Source organism: Lutra lutra, chromosome 4 (assembly GCF_902655055.1).
Source record: "Lutra lutra chromosome 4, mLutLut1.2, whole genome shotgun sequence".
NCBI lineage: Eukaryota > Metazoa > Chordata > Mammalia > Carnivora > Mustelidae > Lutra > Lutra lutra.
The window spans coordinates 125596125-125613959 of record NC_062281.1 but is presented as its reverse complement, the minus strand read 5'-3'; the positions used below and the strand labels follow the sequence as shown (position 1 = coordinate 125613959).

At 39.0% G+C, this 17835-nt stretch overlaps 1 protein-coding gene across 3 annotated transcripts in view; it reads right to left on the bottom strand.

Moving 5' to 3' along the window:
• Positions 1-17303, bottom strand: part of SYDE2 (synapse defective Rho GTPase homolog 2) — a 48630-nt gene extending 31327 nt beyond the window's left edge. For all 3 annotated transcript variants that reach the window (XM_047727374.1, XM_047727376.1, XM_047727375.1), the window contains exons 1-2: positions 15852-17303; positions 6183-6854 (exon numbers count right to left, since the gene is read on the bottom strand). In XM_047727374.1, coding sequence (XP_047583330.1) covers positions 6183-6854; positions 15852-17178 — 1999 coding nt within the window. In that variant the 5' untranslated portion in view covers positions 17179-17303. The remainder of the gene's footprint in view (positions 1-6182; positions 6855-15851) is intronic.
• Between the last annotated feature and the right edge of the window lie 532 nt (positions 17304-17835).

Sequence of the window (17835 nt, the reverse complement as noted above, 5' to 3'; positions counted from 1 at the left end):
ATCTTTCCCACTGCAGTATAATTCAGGAAGTACGTTATTTTATAACCATAAACAATGGGTATCACAGGAAACTAAGAAAGCTTCCTATTTTGGCATATTAATACTTGTTTATTTTAACATATTTCCTATTCTAATGTTTATTTAGAAATCCTACTCTAATAAAAGAACACTTCTTTTTTTTTAAGATTTTTAAAAATTTATTTACTTGGGAGAGAGGGAGAAGAAGTGAGTAGAAGCAGGCGGGAGGGGCAGAGGGAGAGGGAGAAGCAGGCTCCCTGCCAAGCAGGGAAGCCTGACCATGCAAAGCTGGCTAGATCCTGGATCCATCCAGAATTAATCCTAGGATCATGACCTTAACAGTAGGCAGATCCCTAACTGATTGAGCCATCCACGTCCCCCCAAAAAACATTTCTTCTATTTACAATACTCTAAAAACTAAACTTTATCATGAAACATGACTGGTTTTTAAAAATATTTAAAAACCAAACAATATTTATAATTTTGACAACTAAGAGCCCTTCTTCATTCTAATGTTCTAATAGAACATGCCACGGAAGATTATAAAAAATGAACTCTAGTGAATCAAGAATAACTGAATATTGAGGGGCGCCTGGCTGGCTCAGTCAGTTGGGTGTCCAACTCTTGATTTCAGTTCAGGTCATGATCTCAGGGTCATGAGACTGAGCTTCACATGGAGCTCCGTGCTCAGCACGGTCTGCTTGCCCCTCTCCCTCCCCCACTTGTGCACGCTGTCTCTCTAATAAACAAAATCTTAAAAAAAAATACATTAAAAAAAAGAATAACTGAATATTGAATGTCATAAAGCTAATTAATTAATTTTTAAAACTATAAAGACATTTCTTGTATTATTTATATACAGTAACTCCCTAGAACTTCAAAAGCTAACTTAGGGTCTTTCCTTGCAATTTCAATATATTGAATGACAGTACAGAGACATAAAGAAGTTTTCTCATAATTCTCAGTTTTCATGAAGAGTAAAGCATTGAAATCTTTCTAAGTTCTTCTCTACTCAAAAATAGTTTTTTTTCTGAATGTGAAAGTAAGAAGTTTTTAAAAGATACAAAGAAATACAAATAAAATGACTAGCCTAAATTGCACTACCAAGAGATTAGCCATTGTAAATACTATGGTCAAAATAATATTAATAGTTGTTTAATATTAAATTGTTAATATTTATAATGCCAAATATATATTATTTACTGAGCTAGATAAAGTATGAAAAATTAATTTAAAACTTAGTATGCAACGATTCTCATTTAATTCTTGAAATAGCCTTATGAATTAAGATACCACTAGCATCCCATTCTGCAGATAAAGACCTCATGCACAGGGCTGCCTGATATGTGTAAGATCCCAAAGCTGGTAAGTGGCAAAAACAGCAATGATTCAAATCTAAGCGTAGGCCGTTAAAGTCTATATTCTTAAATACTATACTTTAGAGCCCTTCCATCCTTCTAAACATCTTTTTATCTATACATACACATTATATTTATTTTTAATGACCTTTTCTCAACTATTATTAAGAAGTTAAAATATTCTATTTAACCTCAAATTCTCAATCCCCCAGTTAAAAAAAATATATATATATCAGGGCACCTGAGTGGTTTAGTCTGTGAAGCGTCTGCCTATGGCTCAGGTCATGATCTCAGAGTCCTGCTCTGCAGGGAGTCAGCTTCTCCCTCTCCCTCTGCCTCTTACCCTGCTTGTACTCCGTCTCTCTCTCTTCAATAAATAAATAAATTTTTTTTTAATGTATAGACTAATAAATTTTATTTTAAAATTTGAAACTGTTCCTGTTTAAGAGTTTAAACTAATAAAGCGAAATGAAACTATCTTCTAAAATCTAATGTAAGTTTAAACTGTTCCTTTAAAGAAACTATCTAGGGATGCCTAGTTCTCTGTCAGGAGAGCCTGTGACTTGATCTCAGAGTTAGGCCTAGAGCTTACTTAAAAAAAAAAAAAAAAGAAACAAACAATTTATTATTTAAACGATTTAAAATTTAAATCAATTTTTCACATTTCATCTATTTCTTACAAAGATTTCTAATGACCCTCATATCAGAGACCACTTTATGTAATACATTTTACAATTAAGATAATCAAAAAAAGTATTAATTCATTTCAAAAATCAATAGATTAAATGACCTTTCTTTAAAGAATTAATATAATCTCCCTCCACCCCTCTTTATGTGTCCTAATGACAAAGAAGTGGTTTCTTTATAGAGAAAGGACTATTTTAAGTACGCCTGCTGGGCTTTTCTGGTAAGCAACTAGTAAGAAATGGAGTGTTTGACAAACTAGACAAAGCATTCCCTTGTACTGTAAATTGTAGTACAATTCTACTGGTTTATTGGCCTAAAACAGTCTATAGTAATTGGATTCCTGCTGTTGTCTATAATCTATTTTGTCATGCTTAAAATGCTACCCAGTATATTAAATTGCTCTAGGTTTTTTTTACATTATTAAGGAGTTAATTTAACATTCTGACTTTTTCTACACATTGTGCATTAAATATTTCTTACTTAAGTCCTTAACTAATTATTAAAATGAAATATTGTGTAAATTAACAATTTCTGCTGTAGACAAGGCAATTTATTAAAATAAAAATGCTTTGTTTTTGTAAAAGAGCTGATATATTACCAAACTCAATAGATCAATAACTGCTGAAAATTAAACCAATATTACACTAATCAAATCACAGACTAGCTATAAAGGAAAAGTACAAAATGGAAATCCTTATAAATTCGTGGGCCAGGCTAGAATCTAGTGAACCTGGCACATTCCTTCAGCACCTAGAACAGTAACTGGCACACAGCAGAAACTGAGTGATGGCTGAATAAATGAATTAATCAACCAACCAATTGTTAGTTGTAAGTTGGTAAATCTTTTAGGAACTATAATATAGGAATTACATATAACAGTTAACAGCCATAAAAACCCAGTAATGCTATCAGTAATTAATCCTAATTAAGTAAAATAGAACATGATGAACATCACTCCAATAGTAGTGGAAACAATCTATTAACACCCAGCATAACCAGTCAAATAGATCTGGACACATCAACCCAATTAAATGCTACAAAACTGGCAAACAATGTTAATCTACATGTACAATACAAGATGAAAATACCAAGTGAAAATATCAAAAACCAAAATCAGCATGCTAATGATTGCAACTAGTTAAAAGATACATATACACATGTAACTTGAGAGACAAAAAAGTCATAACTGTTACGCTGATTAAAAAGTTGTCATTCATTTTCTTTTTTCTTTCCTATTTCTTGATGAGAAAATTATTTTAAAATTCAACCATTCTCTTTGCCTATTTCTCAACAGTTCTCTGTTAATACTGCTAAAGAAAACACTACCTTAGGTGACCTTTCTGATCAAATTAAAACAAAAAAAAAGATGACATGTAAATAAATTGTCTAAATATTCCCTTTGGTGGGCGCCTGGATGGTTCAGTTTGTTAATTGTCCAGTTCTTCATTTAGGCTCAGGTCACCATCTCAGGGTCCTGGAATCGAGCCCCGTGTTGGACTCCTTGTTCGGTGGGAAGTCTGCTTATTGCTTGTCTTCCTCTCCCTCTGCCCCTTTCCTCCACCACCACCCACCAGAGCGTGAGCTCTCTCTCTCTAAAATAAATAAGTGAATATTTATAAATAAATAAATAGATAGATAGATATTTCCTTTGGTCATATTTAATAGTGCTTATATTTTAATAATATGCTAAAGAGAAGAATAATAGTGAGAAAGGAGACATAAATGACAACCCTACCATACTTTCAAGTTTTGGGGTTATTTTTTGTTTTTGTAATGTCTGTTAGTCTTTCCAGGTTCACAATTTGCCACAGACATAAAATAATAAAATTTACAGACAAGTAACTTAAATCAAAGTACGTATCACTTTACAGACACTGGCTTTCTAACTTCCCGGTTACTCTTGTACCCTTTTGCCTTTTCTGCAACATACCAACCCGCCACTCTCTGCCACACTCCTTTAAGCCTTTCCTACCACTCCACCCTAATCACAAACTGCCTTCCAAACTATTATATTATATAGCATTTATTTCTCTCTCCATCCAGATTACCAAAAAAAAAAACCAAAAAAAAAAAACCACAAACTCATGCTGAAAAGTCAATCTACAAATAGGAATGCAAACACACAAAATTTTTTATTACCTTCAATCCCAACATGGTTGGGGGAGGGGGTAGTTACTTAATATTTCCAGTGTAACTTCTCAGTGTTTCTTTCAAAAAACTAATATCATATAGTACACACTGTTTTTTAACTCACTTGTTCTCTTATCAATATAACATTCACTCCACCTCCTCATATCCCTGAGGAAAAGATTCAAATGCAAGTAGTTTATTTGTAAAGTACAGAAATACTAGCAAGAGGTAAAAAAATTCAGGGGAAAATCCAAGAATTATCAAGCCTGCTACTACTATGGGCAACTGGTGCTTAACTTCAGAGAAAACTCTGGGAAATAATGTTGAATTATGGCACTCAAGGAGGGAGAGAGCTGAGGTAGCCCTACACCAACTCCAGTCAGTCACTGGTTCAGGGGGCGCTCCCAGGCTGCCCTGCAGAGAAATTCCCTAAACCTTCGCAGAGTCCTCAAACAGAGAGCAGATACTGATGGCTGGAAGTAGGTGGTTTCCTTCTAAATAAGCAATAAAACACAAAGGATGTGGACAAGGTACTGCCAGCACCTGCTATACGCCACATCTTGGAATATTCTGTATCACTTGAAATTTTTTTTTTAGATTTTTTTTTATTTATCCATTTGAGAGAGGGAGAGCATGAGTGGGGGAAGGGACAAGCAGACTCCCCGCTCCCTGCAGAGCTGGATTCAGGACTCAATCCCAGACCCTGAGATCATGACCTGAGCCAAAGTCAGACACTTAAGCGGTCGAGACACCCTGGTGTCCCTCATTTAAATTTTATAAGTTAAAATGACTTGATATAAACCAGAATTGCTTTCTCTCCAACATTTGCTATCTGCAACTAAATATGTTTTATGTTGTTTCCTGTGTAGTGTGTTTGGGACCAAATTTGAAAAGAAGCCTATCAAAAAATCAAGGCAATCAAAGAAGAATAAAACCATCAGGTTGAACTATATGAAATGCCATGTTTTGCAGATCAGAAACTGTTGAATCTCAGCAATTTTATATAGTTCAACCTAATATGCATCAAACTTCAATTATTTCCTTTCTAGGTTCCATAACTATTTTAGCACCTATTTCCAAGGTCTTTACTTCTACCTCTCACTTCTTTTTCTCTTCTTCCTTTCAGTTGTTCATGAGGAAATGTAGGCATGAAACCATAAAGTAATAACTACCAATACATTGAACATACAACTTTTCAGCTGTAACCAGGCTAGGGGCAAATGAATGAATGAAGCACAATCAGATTTATATAAAGAATATATCTTTCTCAGGAGCACCTGGGTGGCTCAGTGGGTTAAAGCCTCTGTCTTAGGCTCAGATCATGGTTCCAGGGTCCTGGGATCGAGTCCCATGTCGGGCTCTCTGTTCAGCGGGGAGCCTGCTTCCCCTTCTCTCTCTGCCTGCCTCTCTGCCCACTTGTGATCTCTGTCAAATAAATAAATAAAATCTTAAAAAAAAAAAAAGAAATTTAGGGGCACCTGGGTGGCTCAGTGGGTTAAAGCCTCTGCCTTCAGCTTGGATCATGGTCCCAGGATCCCAGGGATCCAGCCCCGCATCATCAGGCTCTCTGCTCAGCGGGGGGCCTGCTTCCCTTCCTCTCTCTCTGCCTGCCTCTCTGCCTACCTGTGATCTCTGTCAAATAAAAAAATAAAATGTTTAAAAAAAAAGAATATATCTTTCTCTTCCACTCCCTATGATTCCATTCTTTCAACTAAGAGAAAAGTAATCACTGTCTCAAAGGACAGACATCCTTTGAGTTGGTGTAGGACTCCCCCAGCATCTTCACCCCTTACAAAACCAAAGTCTGTGATAGGAATAATTAAACTACCATTTATATAAAAAGGTTTGTAAGTGTTTTTGAGTTTTATTTTTACGAAAATAACTCACTCTGTAAGGAAAAGTACATGACTATCATAGACATCTATATTCAGTTGTAACTACTGTCAAAGAATTGAAAAATGGAAAAAGAAAAGGCAAACATATCGTTACCTGCAAAAGGAGATTTCAACATGAGACTCTCCTCAACCATGATACCTTCTTGTGTCTTGTGTCCAACCCTTTGCTTGAATGGCTGCATGATCTCTGGGGAATGGATGGACTCTACAGGATTCATCTCATTGGACTGTGTGGTTCTGAGTTCTGAAGAACACAGCAAGTTTTCAGTGTACTGCTCTGCTTTCATTAGGTCACTACCAGACAACACTCTCAAGCTAACAGTAGGAAACTTCAGAACAGGAGAGTCTATGTCACCAAAACTCAAAGCATTTGATATACCAAAGTCATCATCCTCAGGAATGGGGTTGTACCATATTTCTCTCTCATCGTCTGCATCATTTTCCTCATTAAAGTCTAAAGAACAGTTTCGTGAAGGTGAAGAATCTGTAGCATCACACACCATATATGTACAGTATTCTTCAGAGGACTTGAAGAAAGGTCGTGATAGCTGATGTTTGGGTGAGATGGATAAGTGGCTTATGTCTTGGCATTTCTTATTTTCTTCTTCCAAATTAAAAGGTCGCAGAGTGCTCTGATATAACCAATTGCGTTTCTTTGACACAGTGATGCTATTAAGTGGCTTATGACCTCTGAATCCAATATTGTCCTTCAGGTCTTCAAGTTCTCTTCTCTTCACTGAAGACCCATAGACATTTTCAAATAAATCTATTTCAAAGGAAAAAAAGACGGTAGAATGTAATGATGTAATGCCTAGCATACCAGGAAAGACAGGTCACTTGAAATCAGTTATTAAAACAATATTTTTAAAAAGATAGAAAGAAAAGTAGTATTACATTTGGAGACTAAAGTGAAACAAGAAAAATTTTGGCTTTTTCGCCTAAAAATAATTTCTATTATTTAGACTACTAGTATAAGTGACATAAGAACTCTGAGAAAAAGAATAAATTGTGAGACTGCCTTTATACACATGATAGGGCTCACAAAGACTTACCCTAAGCAAAACATACTTTATAAAAGGCTAACATGGAGTGTTTTGTACACAGTATGCCTTTAGTTAATATTTTTAATAATTTCCAACTCACTACTACAAGGTCCAGAAATCTTTAGGAAACATAAGTAATATTTCTACTTTCTCACACAAAGATGAACTTTGAGTAAATCTTTAAAAATAAGTGTGGCTTACTTAATACTAAATGTTTTCCTGATTACTGAAATTTCAGCATAACATCTATTTCCCAATCATATAGCTATGCAGTAGCATTTTATGCAGGGTTTAAGCTCTAAATACCTAGGGCAAAATTAAAAATAAAAATCCCTTAAGAAGGCTTTAGATTAGAACCAGATATCTTGTCTCACAGTAAATACAACCAGCTCTTATTACTGGCTGGGCACAAACTTAAGGAGCAAGAACATAAGAATGAACAAAATAGTTCCTACCCTTAAAAAATTCATAGTCCAATGAGGGTCGTCAAATACTTGTTATGTGTTTGTGTTAATATAATGAAATAAGGCTCTAAAAATGTATATGCAACATTAATTCCATATAAAGAGGAACGTATCCAAAGGACTGCATAAAGCAGGCTTCAATGACGCTCAGTAAGTTAAAGATACACTTAATACCAATTCATTAAACACAGAAAAACAGACAAAACCACCTTTCTAAAGATTTAAGATCATGCTAGGTTTACAAATGATGGAATTATAGTTTACCTACTTTAAGTATGTATATGATTGATTCATCTTAGTATTACAGCAAATAAAATATAATACCCTAATAACAGAGCAGTAAAAACACAATAAACTATGGGGAGCTTAATAACAACCAAAAAATTAGGTTCATACATCATCAAGGCTTTCAGTAACCTCCCTCTACTGAACAAAAATCCCTTAAAAAATGTAAACTTGTCTTTTTTTAATTCTAAATTTTACCCAACCAGGCAATTAATTTAAAAATTTATATATATATATATATATATATATATATATATTTTTTTTTTTTTTTTTTTTTAAACAAACCCTCCAACACAAACTACATTTCCAGTTCAACTAGTTCCAGAGGCAGGAGCAGACCAGGACTCAAAAGGCAAGGAAGCGCCCATGAATACCTACTATGCATTTACTTCCTGAGTGCCTACTGTATATCAGTGATGAGAGATAAAACAGTAAGGAAGCCCTTAACCTCATTTAAGCCTCCACAAAAATGCTAAGACAGGTATGATTATTTCCACAAGCCAGAAAAAAATGAAGAATATGGTCAAGGTGCTAGCTGCAGTATTCAAATTTAAGCCAGTCTAACCCTAAAATCCATGTTCTCCTACACCTGTCTCTCCTATACCATGCTACCCACCAGAAAGTAGGGAAGTGGGCAGTCCTTTCTGAATATGGTAATAATATCAACCCAGTTAGTAAGAATTAAGTGAGATAATGTTGGAAATATTTTGAAAACTATATAGTACTACTCAGAAAAATCAAGTAACTTGCCCAAGACCATCTAGTTCATAAATGGGAAAGGCAGCACTCAAAATAAACTCTTCTGACTCCAAAGTTTGTAGCAGTCCTGGTCCAGGACTAAGAGAAACACACTTCTCTACCTCCAAGATTTAACATGCAAACATGTCACAGATACTCAATACCTATCTTGAATTGATTTAGTTTAATTAATGAAAAACATGAAGATTCAAGAGTCTTTCTTGGTTCTGTCTCCCTTAAAAGTAAAGAAATTAAAAACTGAAAATCAACACATACTCAGGAATCACTGGGGCCTCTGGATTTTTAGTGGCTACGTCTCTGTCCAAGTGTACTAAAAGCTAAATCTATTGCACATTTAAGTCCAAATCCCATATTATTTATTAGCACGTCAGACATTCACAAGGTATTACTTGCAATCTTTATACAATTGTAAATTTGAAGCCAAAAGTACAAAATTATACAACTCACAATGGCTAGGAGTCACATCTTATTTTATCTTTTTTTATCTTTTTATCTGTCTCTCGAAAGATCCAACATTTTATACAGTTAGATAAATTATTTTGAGTCCTAGAGAGTTTTTTGACATACATTTTAAATGAAACAGACATGTTTCTACTTGTACTGCATTCCAAGGAGCTGCAATGACAAAAACAAAGCTACTGGCATCCCATACTTATGCAAATTGACCCATCTATTGACGTGAGTATTTAATATATAATATTAGAAGGAATAATTACACAAGATACAATGCAACTACTTTTCATGAAACTATAAACTACAAAAACTTGAAACCAGACAGTCTGATTGCTACTGCTGAATAATTCAAAATAGTACATGATGCCGAAGTTGAAATTTAGAGATAAATAGGTACGTGATTGTGATTTCTGATAAAGGCTAATTTACTCATTTATTAAAATTGAATATAAGCAAAGCCTACAGGGCACTAAATTTTACTTGAGCAGTTATTTATAGAGAATTTAAAACATTTCATTTTTTTTTAAAGATTTTATTTATTTATTTGTCAGAGAGAGAGAGAGAGAGAGCGAGCACAGGCAGGCAGAGTGGCAGGCAGAGGCAGAGGGAGAAGCAGGCTCCCCACAGAACAAGGAGCCCGATGTGGGACTCGATCCCAGGACGCTGGGATCATGACCTGAGCCAAAGGCAGCTGCTTAACCAACTGAGCCACCCAGGCGTCCCTCATTTTTATCTCCCTTAACCAAAGGGATGATATGACTGTTAATGACACAGAAGTGAAAAACCATTTGCAATCTTCTATTTACTTCCTTTTATGCTAAAATTAATGTTAAACCCTACTGGCATAAGTTTGAATTACCTTTAGCTTCCATTAGCTTTACTTACAGCTCTATTCATACATAAACACACACACTGAAAGAAGATAAAGGTAAAAAAGATACCAAAATAAGTATGCAAGATGCAAGGCAAAAAAGTCTTTATTCCCTTACAATTATACCTGTTGTGGTATAATTAATTAAATGACCAAAGTCATTTTACTTTGAAAATATGTAAGAGAATGCAGAAGCGGTAATTAAGTTTTTCACTTAGAAAAATATTCTACATAGTCATGAACTACTCAAACCAATGTGGGTTCTTAACTATCTCATAATAAATTTAAATGAGTTCCTATTACTAAACATTTATTTAGTGTCCTAGCTCAAAATATCAGCAACCTTTCTGAGAAATTATGCATTTTCAGCCTCAGTGAAAATATACCTACAGACATCTTTTCATCATTTAAAAAAACCCTACTGCAGAAACAAACTCTGTTGCTTTTGCTTACTTCTCTTTAAAAAATCCTAAATAAAATACTGTATTAGAGTTTAAATAAATACAAACAGCCCTGTGTAGAGTCAAACCTGGCAGCCCAGAAGAAATGACTAGAATAAACTTAAACCTTAGGTTTATGCATATACATACACACACACAGACACACACACACACACACACACACACGTGTGTGTGTGTGTGTGTGTGTCTGTGTGTGTGTGTGTGTCTTTCTCTTTTTGAGATAAATCTAAATAGGGAAATGGGTAGGAGGGGAAAAAAAAGAAACTTATTTTTCTATCTTTTATGTTTCCTCCCTTGTGACTAGCAACAAAGCCCTTAAGAAAAAAGCTGTGTGTACGCTTTGGGGACAGTAGAGGAAAAAACCCTGAGACTGTTTTCAGTTCCATAAAAGTAAGAGGGAGGAGCAAGACAGAGATCTACAAAAGAAAAGATGAGCAGAATAAATAATGCCCCTAAAGGGGTATGTTCTAACTCAATGCCCAGTGTTCTTCAAGGCAGTACTCCCCAACTTCTGATCATTTCCCTCTCCATCCAAAATCCTAATGATCTGGGCAAGGTGGTACTCTCACAAAGCCCACTTGCCTTTCTCTTGACAACAGCTAACTAAGCACCAAACATGGTACCAGATGGATTATCTTTTTTCATCCTCACAGCAATCTGAATACGAAGGCTATGCCATGTTGAGTAACCTGTTCAAGGTCACAAGCCTGGTAAGGTAAGTGGTGGGGTCTGATCAGAAACCCAGAGGTCCTATTCTGATAACCCGTATAGTATATGGCCTTCTCTCTGGCAGATTCCAAAATCTCACATTTACTGGTAGAAGATGAGACCAATATAGAAGGAACTGCTTAAACTTGTCACATGTAAGCAGTAAGTATACATGTACACATAATAAAACCAAAGCAGAAAGAGCACAACTGCTTTGTTCTAAAAGGGATCAGGTATCAGAATAAAGTAGAATGCTTTTTCAAAATTTTAACAACTGTATCGAGATAGGTGATAGGGTGCACTGGGAACTCTAGAACCTAACTACTCGAAGTATGTACCAAACAGTAGCATCAACACTAGGAGTTTGTTAAAATGCAGAATCTCAGGTCCTACCTCACACCTATAAATCTGCATTTTAACTAGATTTTCAGGGAATTCATATGCACATTAAGGTTAAAAAAGCGCTGCTCCATAACCACTCTTTGAGTGGCAGTGGTCTAGAAAACAGCCTTGGCAATTCTCAAAAAATAAACTCCACTTAGAAATGTAGGACTTTCAAATCAACACACTATTTTCTGCTGAATTTGTAATTCTCAGAGTTTTCCTGCCACCAGCAACTCCAATGTTCTATGGCACTCTTCCAAAAAAAAAAAAAAAAAAAAAAAAAAAAAAAGGCAACTGGACTTGCTCCTAGGGCCACAATGGCAGAATTTCTCAGAGGGGTATTTAAATTTAACGCTAGAAGGCAGCGGTGCCCGGGTGGTTCAGTCAGTTAAGCATCTGCCTTTGGCTCAGGTCATGATCCCAGGGTCCTGGGATGGAGCCCCACATGGGGCTCCCTGCTCAGCTGGGAGCCTGCTTCTCCCTCTCCCTCTGCCCCTCCCCCTGCTTGTAAGCACCCTCACACTCTCTCTCAAATGAATAAAATCTTTTCAAAAAAAATAAACAAAACAAATAAAAATAAAACTAGAAGACAGTCAAAAATTATATGCATATTGCCACTAATCATGAAGAGGGCTCATGCATAAAAGAATTTGTTGAAAAAAAATCCATAAAGATCATGTAGCTCAAAAAGATAAAAAACCAGAGCTACAAATACTTGAGAAAAAAGAAGAAATAGATGGGACTCCACATTATAAATGTCAACTTCCCTTTAAGGTTTATTACATGAGATTAAACCAGTTAATTATACTATTTTAAGAGAACTGCCTAAAAATTTTTTAGACAAAATTTCCTTTCACAGAGAGTGTAGTAGCAAAAGTAGAGTCAAAATAGGCTAATTTTAGGGGCTTCTGGGTGGCTCAGATGATTAAGCCTCTGCCTCCGGCTCAGGTCATGATCTTGGGGTCCTGGGATCAAGTCCCACATCTGACTCCCTGCTCATCAGAAACCCTGTTTCTCCTTCTCCCTCTGCCCCTCCTCCTGCTCATGCTCTCTATCTGACTCAAATGAATAAATAAAATCTTTTTTAAAAAGGCTACTTTTAAAGCAGTAAAAGACTGAAATAGTTTAACCTAGTGTTTTTGAATTTATTTCTGAGTACTATATGCTAATTAAATTTATTTATAAAGACTTTTAATGAACTATAGTTGGCAAATTAAAATTCCTTTGTAATCTTAAGGCTTGCAGAAACTTGACAATATTTATCATGTGTAATGACTTTAGATTTCTTAAATAATCATCTCAATTAAGAACAAATTGGCCAATCTGTGAACACTACATACCCAATGCACCAAGTCACTGGCACTGTTATACTCCCTAAAGTTTTAGAGGTTCTTAGGAGGAGGCAGAAATCAAAACAGAAAATCATTTTGGCTTCCATTTGTTATAGAGTCTCAAAAATTTTCCAAATACCTAAATATTAGGTAGATTGGGTATCTCTGTCCCATTATACATTTCTATATTATAAATTCTGTAACTTTTTTTAAAACAAAATATCCTCACAAATAATACTGCATAGAAAAGTATGATAATAACCTTTTAGTCTAACATCTTTATATAATCTAAAATGTACTGCTTCATTTGGACTGCCCAATTAAATTTTTAGAAAATATGACTGTAAAGTAGAATCTGGAAAAGATATTTAAAAAAAAAAAACAAAACCAGAATCCATGTAACATCAATCTGAACTAAAGTTATTTAAAGGTAAAGGTTTAAAATAGATGTACTGATTTAAAAATTGTCTTAAAATCTATGTGAACTCCTTCATCTTTGCAACTTTGAGGTAGTTACCTACATTTCTGAACCTTATTGAAATTCCATTCACGTCCTCAATCCAAGCAACGTGATAAAATTTGTCGGGTCAGACCTCTAAAGAACTTTAGCATCTGTTTGACCTTAAATAAATACAGGTTTTGGAGTCATAAAGACGTAAGTCTGAATCTATGTAATTGTTTGAATCCATACACTAGTATATACAAACCATACACTAGTTTGTGTGACCTTGGACAAACTACTTAACCTGTTTCTTTTATTGTTGTTAAGTGACAAATGTCATACCTGGGTGGGGGGAGGGGTCATATGAGAACCACATAAAGTATCCAGAATGGTTTTAGTAAGTTAAACTAACCTTCATGAAAAATAGTTAAAAAACAAAATTAGCTCTCCAAATCTATACAAGATATGTAAGCATTACACAAATTGCTTTTATCTTTCCTAAAGATTTGAAAGGAAGTAACATTTGATTAAATAACATTAAATAATAACATCTGAGAAAGTTGTTTAAACCAGAAATTATCTGGGGCCCCTGGGTGCCTCAGTGGGTTAAAGCCTCTGCCTTAGGCTCAGGTCATGGTCCCAGGGTCCTGGGATCTAGCCCCGCAGGGGGCTCTCTGCTCAGCAGGTAGCCTGCTTCCCCCCCCCCCTCTCTCTGCCTGCCTCTCTGCCTACTTGTGATCTCTGTCAAATATATAAATAAAAATCTTTAAAAAAATAAAATAAACCAGAAATTATCCAAGCTTTTGCTTAGATTTCTTGTAAAATATCTAAAATACTACCACATAGTGATTCTAATGTTTCATTTTAATTTCTTTTAAAGTTACTTCCATTTAATTAGTTTCTCAATAAAAAACTCAATGAATTCATTGTTAAGCATTACTACATTTATTACTTTTAAAGTCCTTGAATATTTATTTATAACTTAGGGCCTTAAAAGCCATCAGACTTTGCATGTTTAACCTTTGCAACAAAAGAGTATAAAATATTTGTTTTATGCAGATTTTTGCTATGGCTGAAATTTAACAAGCTTACAAAGAGTTAACCAAGATCATGGGAAGTAAAGATACAGTGGCAATAAAATTTAACCCTGCAAATGCATGATTTTAATATGAATTTAGCATAAAGTACATCTCTCTTTACAAAAAAAATTTACATCCTGTTATCCTTTTATTCAAGTGAAATGGAATAAAGTTGAGGAAAAAAATTGACAGGTATGGATTAGAGATTTATAGATTCAAAAAAACATTCCAAATTTGTATAAGCTTTAAATGAATCATCTGATTTGTCTTCATTGTGTGATAAGTTTTGTGAACTTTGTTTCTCCCCACTGTTCTGTATTTAGTGGTTTAACAAAGTTAATGTGTATAAACCCAGCCCTTGAGAATCTGTAATTCTTACCAGAGAAAATGACAAGTACTCTGAATACTTTTTACATTTCACCATCCAATATTTTTTAGAGAATTAATGACATGTACGTCTTTATGTTCACTAAAAGTCTTTGTATTTAAGATTGTACTTCAAAGGATCACGTTGTTTTGGACTCAGTTTGAAGGTATTATACTTCTTTCAGGAAAGAATTTTTACTATTTACAACATAATTAAAAGATTTCTAGAACTGGTACTCTAAACCTTCAGCAAAAATTAAAAATCATGTACATACAAAGCTGGGAGCAAAATCCTATTTATAAGGGCAAATACAGTTAAGTTTACAAATGACTGTAAAAAAGTCTACACTTTCTTAGAAGCACAGGAGACATCTTTTTTTTGATTAAAATACTAGTGCCCTTGATTTTCCAAAATAAAAAGATTACTCACTTTGTTAGTTTTTTGTGGGAGGGAGGAAGGAGGAAAGTTGGAGAGAAGTATGTGAAATCCTACTTGACTAAAAAGGAATTTTAGTTGGTAGTTTTTTGTTTGTTTGGTTTGGTTTGGTTTGGGGTTTGGGTTGTGTGTGTCTGTGTTGTGTGCACGCCGGCCTGGGGGGTGGGGGGGGGGAGGACGCGTAATGAGTAAAATGACAGTTTATGAAGCCCATAAAGTCTACCTTGGATCAAGTTCAAATTCACAAACTCCACAAAGTCTACGGATTTGCCTAGAGCCACAAAGAATAAAAATCAAGGCAGCACCGCCCGACTCTACACTAAAAGCGTGTGGTGGACTTAACCTTTACTCACTGTCCTACTGAGAGTAGGCACACTGGTTCTTCGGGAAGAAAAAGCAAAAATCCCAAGGTCCTCATGCCAGTCTTTAAAAAAAAAAAAAAAAAGGAAGGAAAGGAAGAAAGGGAGGGAGGGAGGAAAGAAGGAAAGAATAAAGAAAAAGGCCAAACAAGTGAACGCATTATACTAAGTAACCCGGGGCACTCAGGTGAGTGACGCTCACTTTGGCACCGGCACGTAACTGTCTGCAAAAACATACCTTATTCTTCGCTCTTAAAACAGAAGCCTAGGTAGTAAAGATTAAGACGCAAAGTGTTAGCATTCCGATTGCAAAATAACCTACCTGTTAACGTAATTCTTTGGTCTGGAGGCACGGAGAGGACTTGGCTCTCATGCATTTTCAAAGGGCCCAGATTTGGAGAGGTTGCCTGCGCTCCCATGACTTTGGGGGGTGCCCCCCGGGAGCGACCCTTCATTCCCAAGGACAGCAGACGTCCTTTGTACATCCACTTCTGCAGCTTCTTGACTGTCACCGCGGGAGGCTTGAGGAAGGGGAGCCCCTCCTGGCCGTCTTCTTTGCCGCTGCGTACCACAGCGGACCCCGCAGGTTCCCTGAAAGGGCTTCCTGAGGAGCGGCTGGGGTCCCTGGAGCGGGAAGTCAGGAGGCCGGAGGGCGCGGCGGCCGGGACGCTGCCTCCGCTCCAGCCGTCCATCCCGCCTCCACGTGGCGGGGGCTCGTCCAGGTCTCCGCGCACGCCGCACCTGATCCAGCTGTCGCTCGGCCACCGCTGGAAGGGAAGAGGCTTGGCACCCACCCGGAGGCTCTCGAGGCTTCTGCTGCAGGACAGCCGCATCCGAGGAGTCCGCAGGCGGCCTCTCCCCGACTCCCTCGGAGGCGACCGGGGCGGGGACACCTGCTGCCAAGGGCGGCCACCGCCTCCCCGCTGCCAGTCTTGGGGGCAGGCTCGGCGGTCCGCAGCGCCGCAGGGGGAAGGCGGCTGGCCCAGCGCCCGGGCTCCCACAAGGCAGCCGCGATCCGCCCAAGCCCTGTCGCCCCGCCGCGCGCCCGAGTCAGGGGGCAGGTCGTGCATGGCCTGGATCAGCAGATAATAGGCCTCTCGCAACTGGGTCTGCAGCCTGCCTGTCTCCTGGCGGCCGCCCTCCGCCCCCGGGGAGGAGCCCGCCGCCGGGGGAGGCGGGGGCCACCGCTCCGCCTCCGCCCCCTTAGGCTTGGGCGCCGAGTGGGAGCCGCCGGTCAGGTTCTCGTAGTAGTCGGCGTCGTCCTCCCGGTCGTCCTCCTCCTCTCCGCTGCCTTCGGAGCTCGGCCGGGCGTGCAGACAGCCGCGAGGAAGCCCGCCACCCGAGGAGAAGGCCTCCTTCCCGCCGCGCTGACGAGGCCCGAGCGCTCCCCACTGCTCCGGGCGCCCTCCGGGGACCCGCGCCTCGGGAGCCCATGCGTGCGGCGACGGCGGGGGCTGCTCCAGGCTCGGCCGGGCTGCGCGGGCGTGCTTGCCTGGGCGGGCGTCCGGAGCACGGCCGGCGTCTCCCTCGGCAACCGCGGAGGCCGCCACGGTAGCTGCCGCGGCCGCCCGGAGCCCGAGCCCCCCGGCGGCGCGGGGGCTCCGCCTCCCCCGGAGCCTGGACAGCGTCCTTCTCAGGGGGTCCGCCATCCCTTCCGCCTCAACACCCAGGCTCGCCCCCGCTGCGGGAAGAGGACGGAGCCCAGTTCGGGGAAAATCTGTGCTCGCGGAGGCGGTGGCGACGGCGGCGGCTCCCCATGACCGGCGCTGGCCCTCGCGGGCTCCTCACATACTTGGCATAACTCTGCCGCGGGAAGGGGTGGGGGAGGGCGGCGGCACCGCAGAGCGCATGCCCCGGAGCCTCGGGCCGCGACGGGGCGCGCAGTCTGCGGGCGACGGAGCGGCGTTCCCCCGGGTGGGCGCCAGGCGAGGCAGAGGGCGGGAGGGGAGGAGGGCCAGAGTGACCTAACGGAGACCCGGGGACCCGAGGGGGAGCGCCCAGAGGGTGGGAAGGAGTGGGGCGGGGCGGAGGATAGGTGGACTGTGAGAGTTGAGGCAGAAAAAAGAATGAGCGGGAAGGTGTCTCGGCGGGAAGGCTGCAAAGTTTTGGAGAAAGGGAAAGTGCCCTCCTGGCTGCCACCCCGTCACCTTCACCCCCTGCCCATTGCCACCATTGCACGAGGCGTGTCTAATGTAACAAGTCCCAGCTTGAGAGAAAACAAAGATCGTTTTGACGGACACAGTGTGAGTACAGGTGTATCTCATTGAGTGCAATGTGTTCTACAAACATTCCTAATCATTTTAATG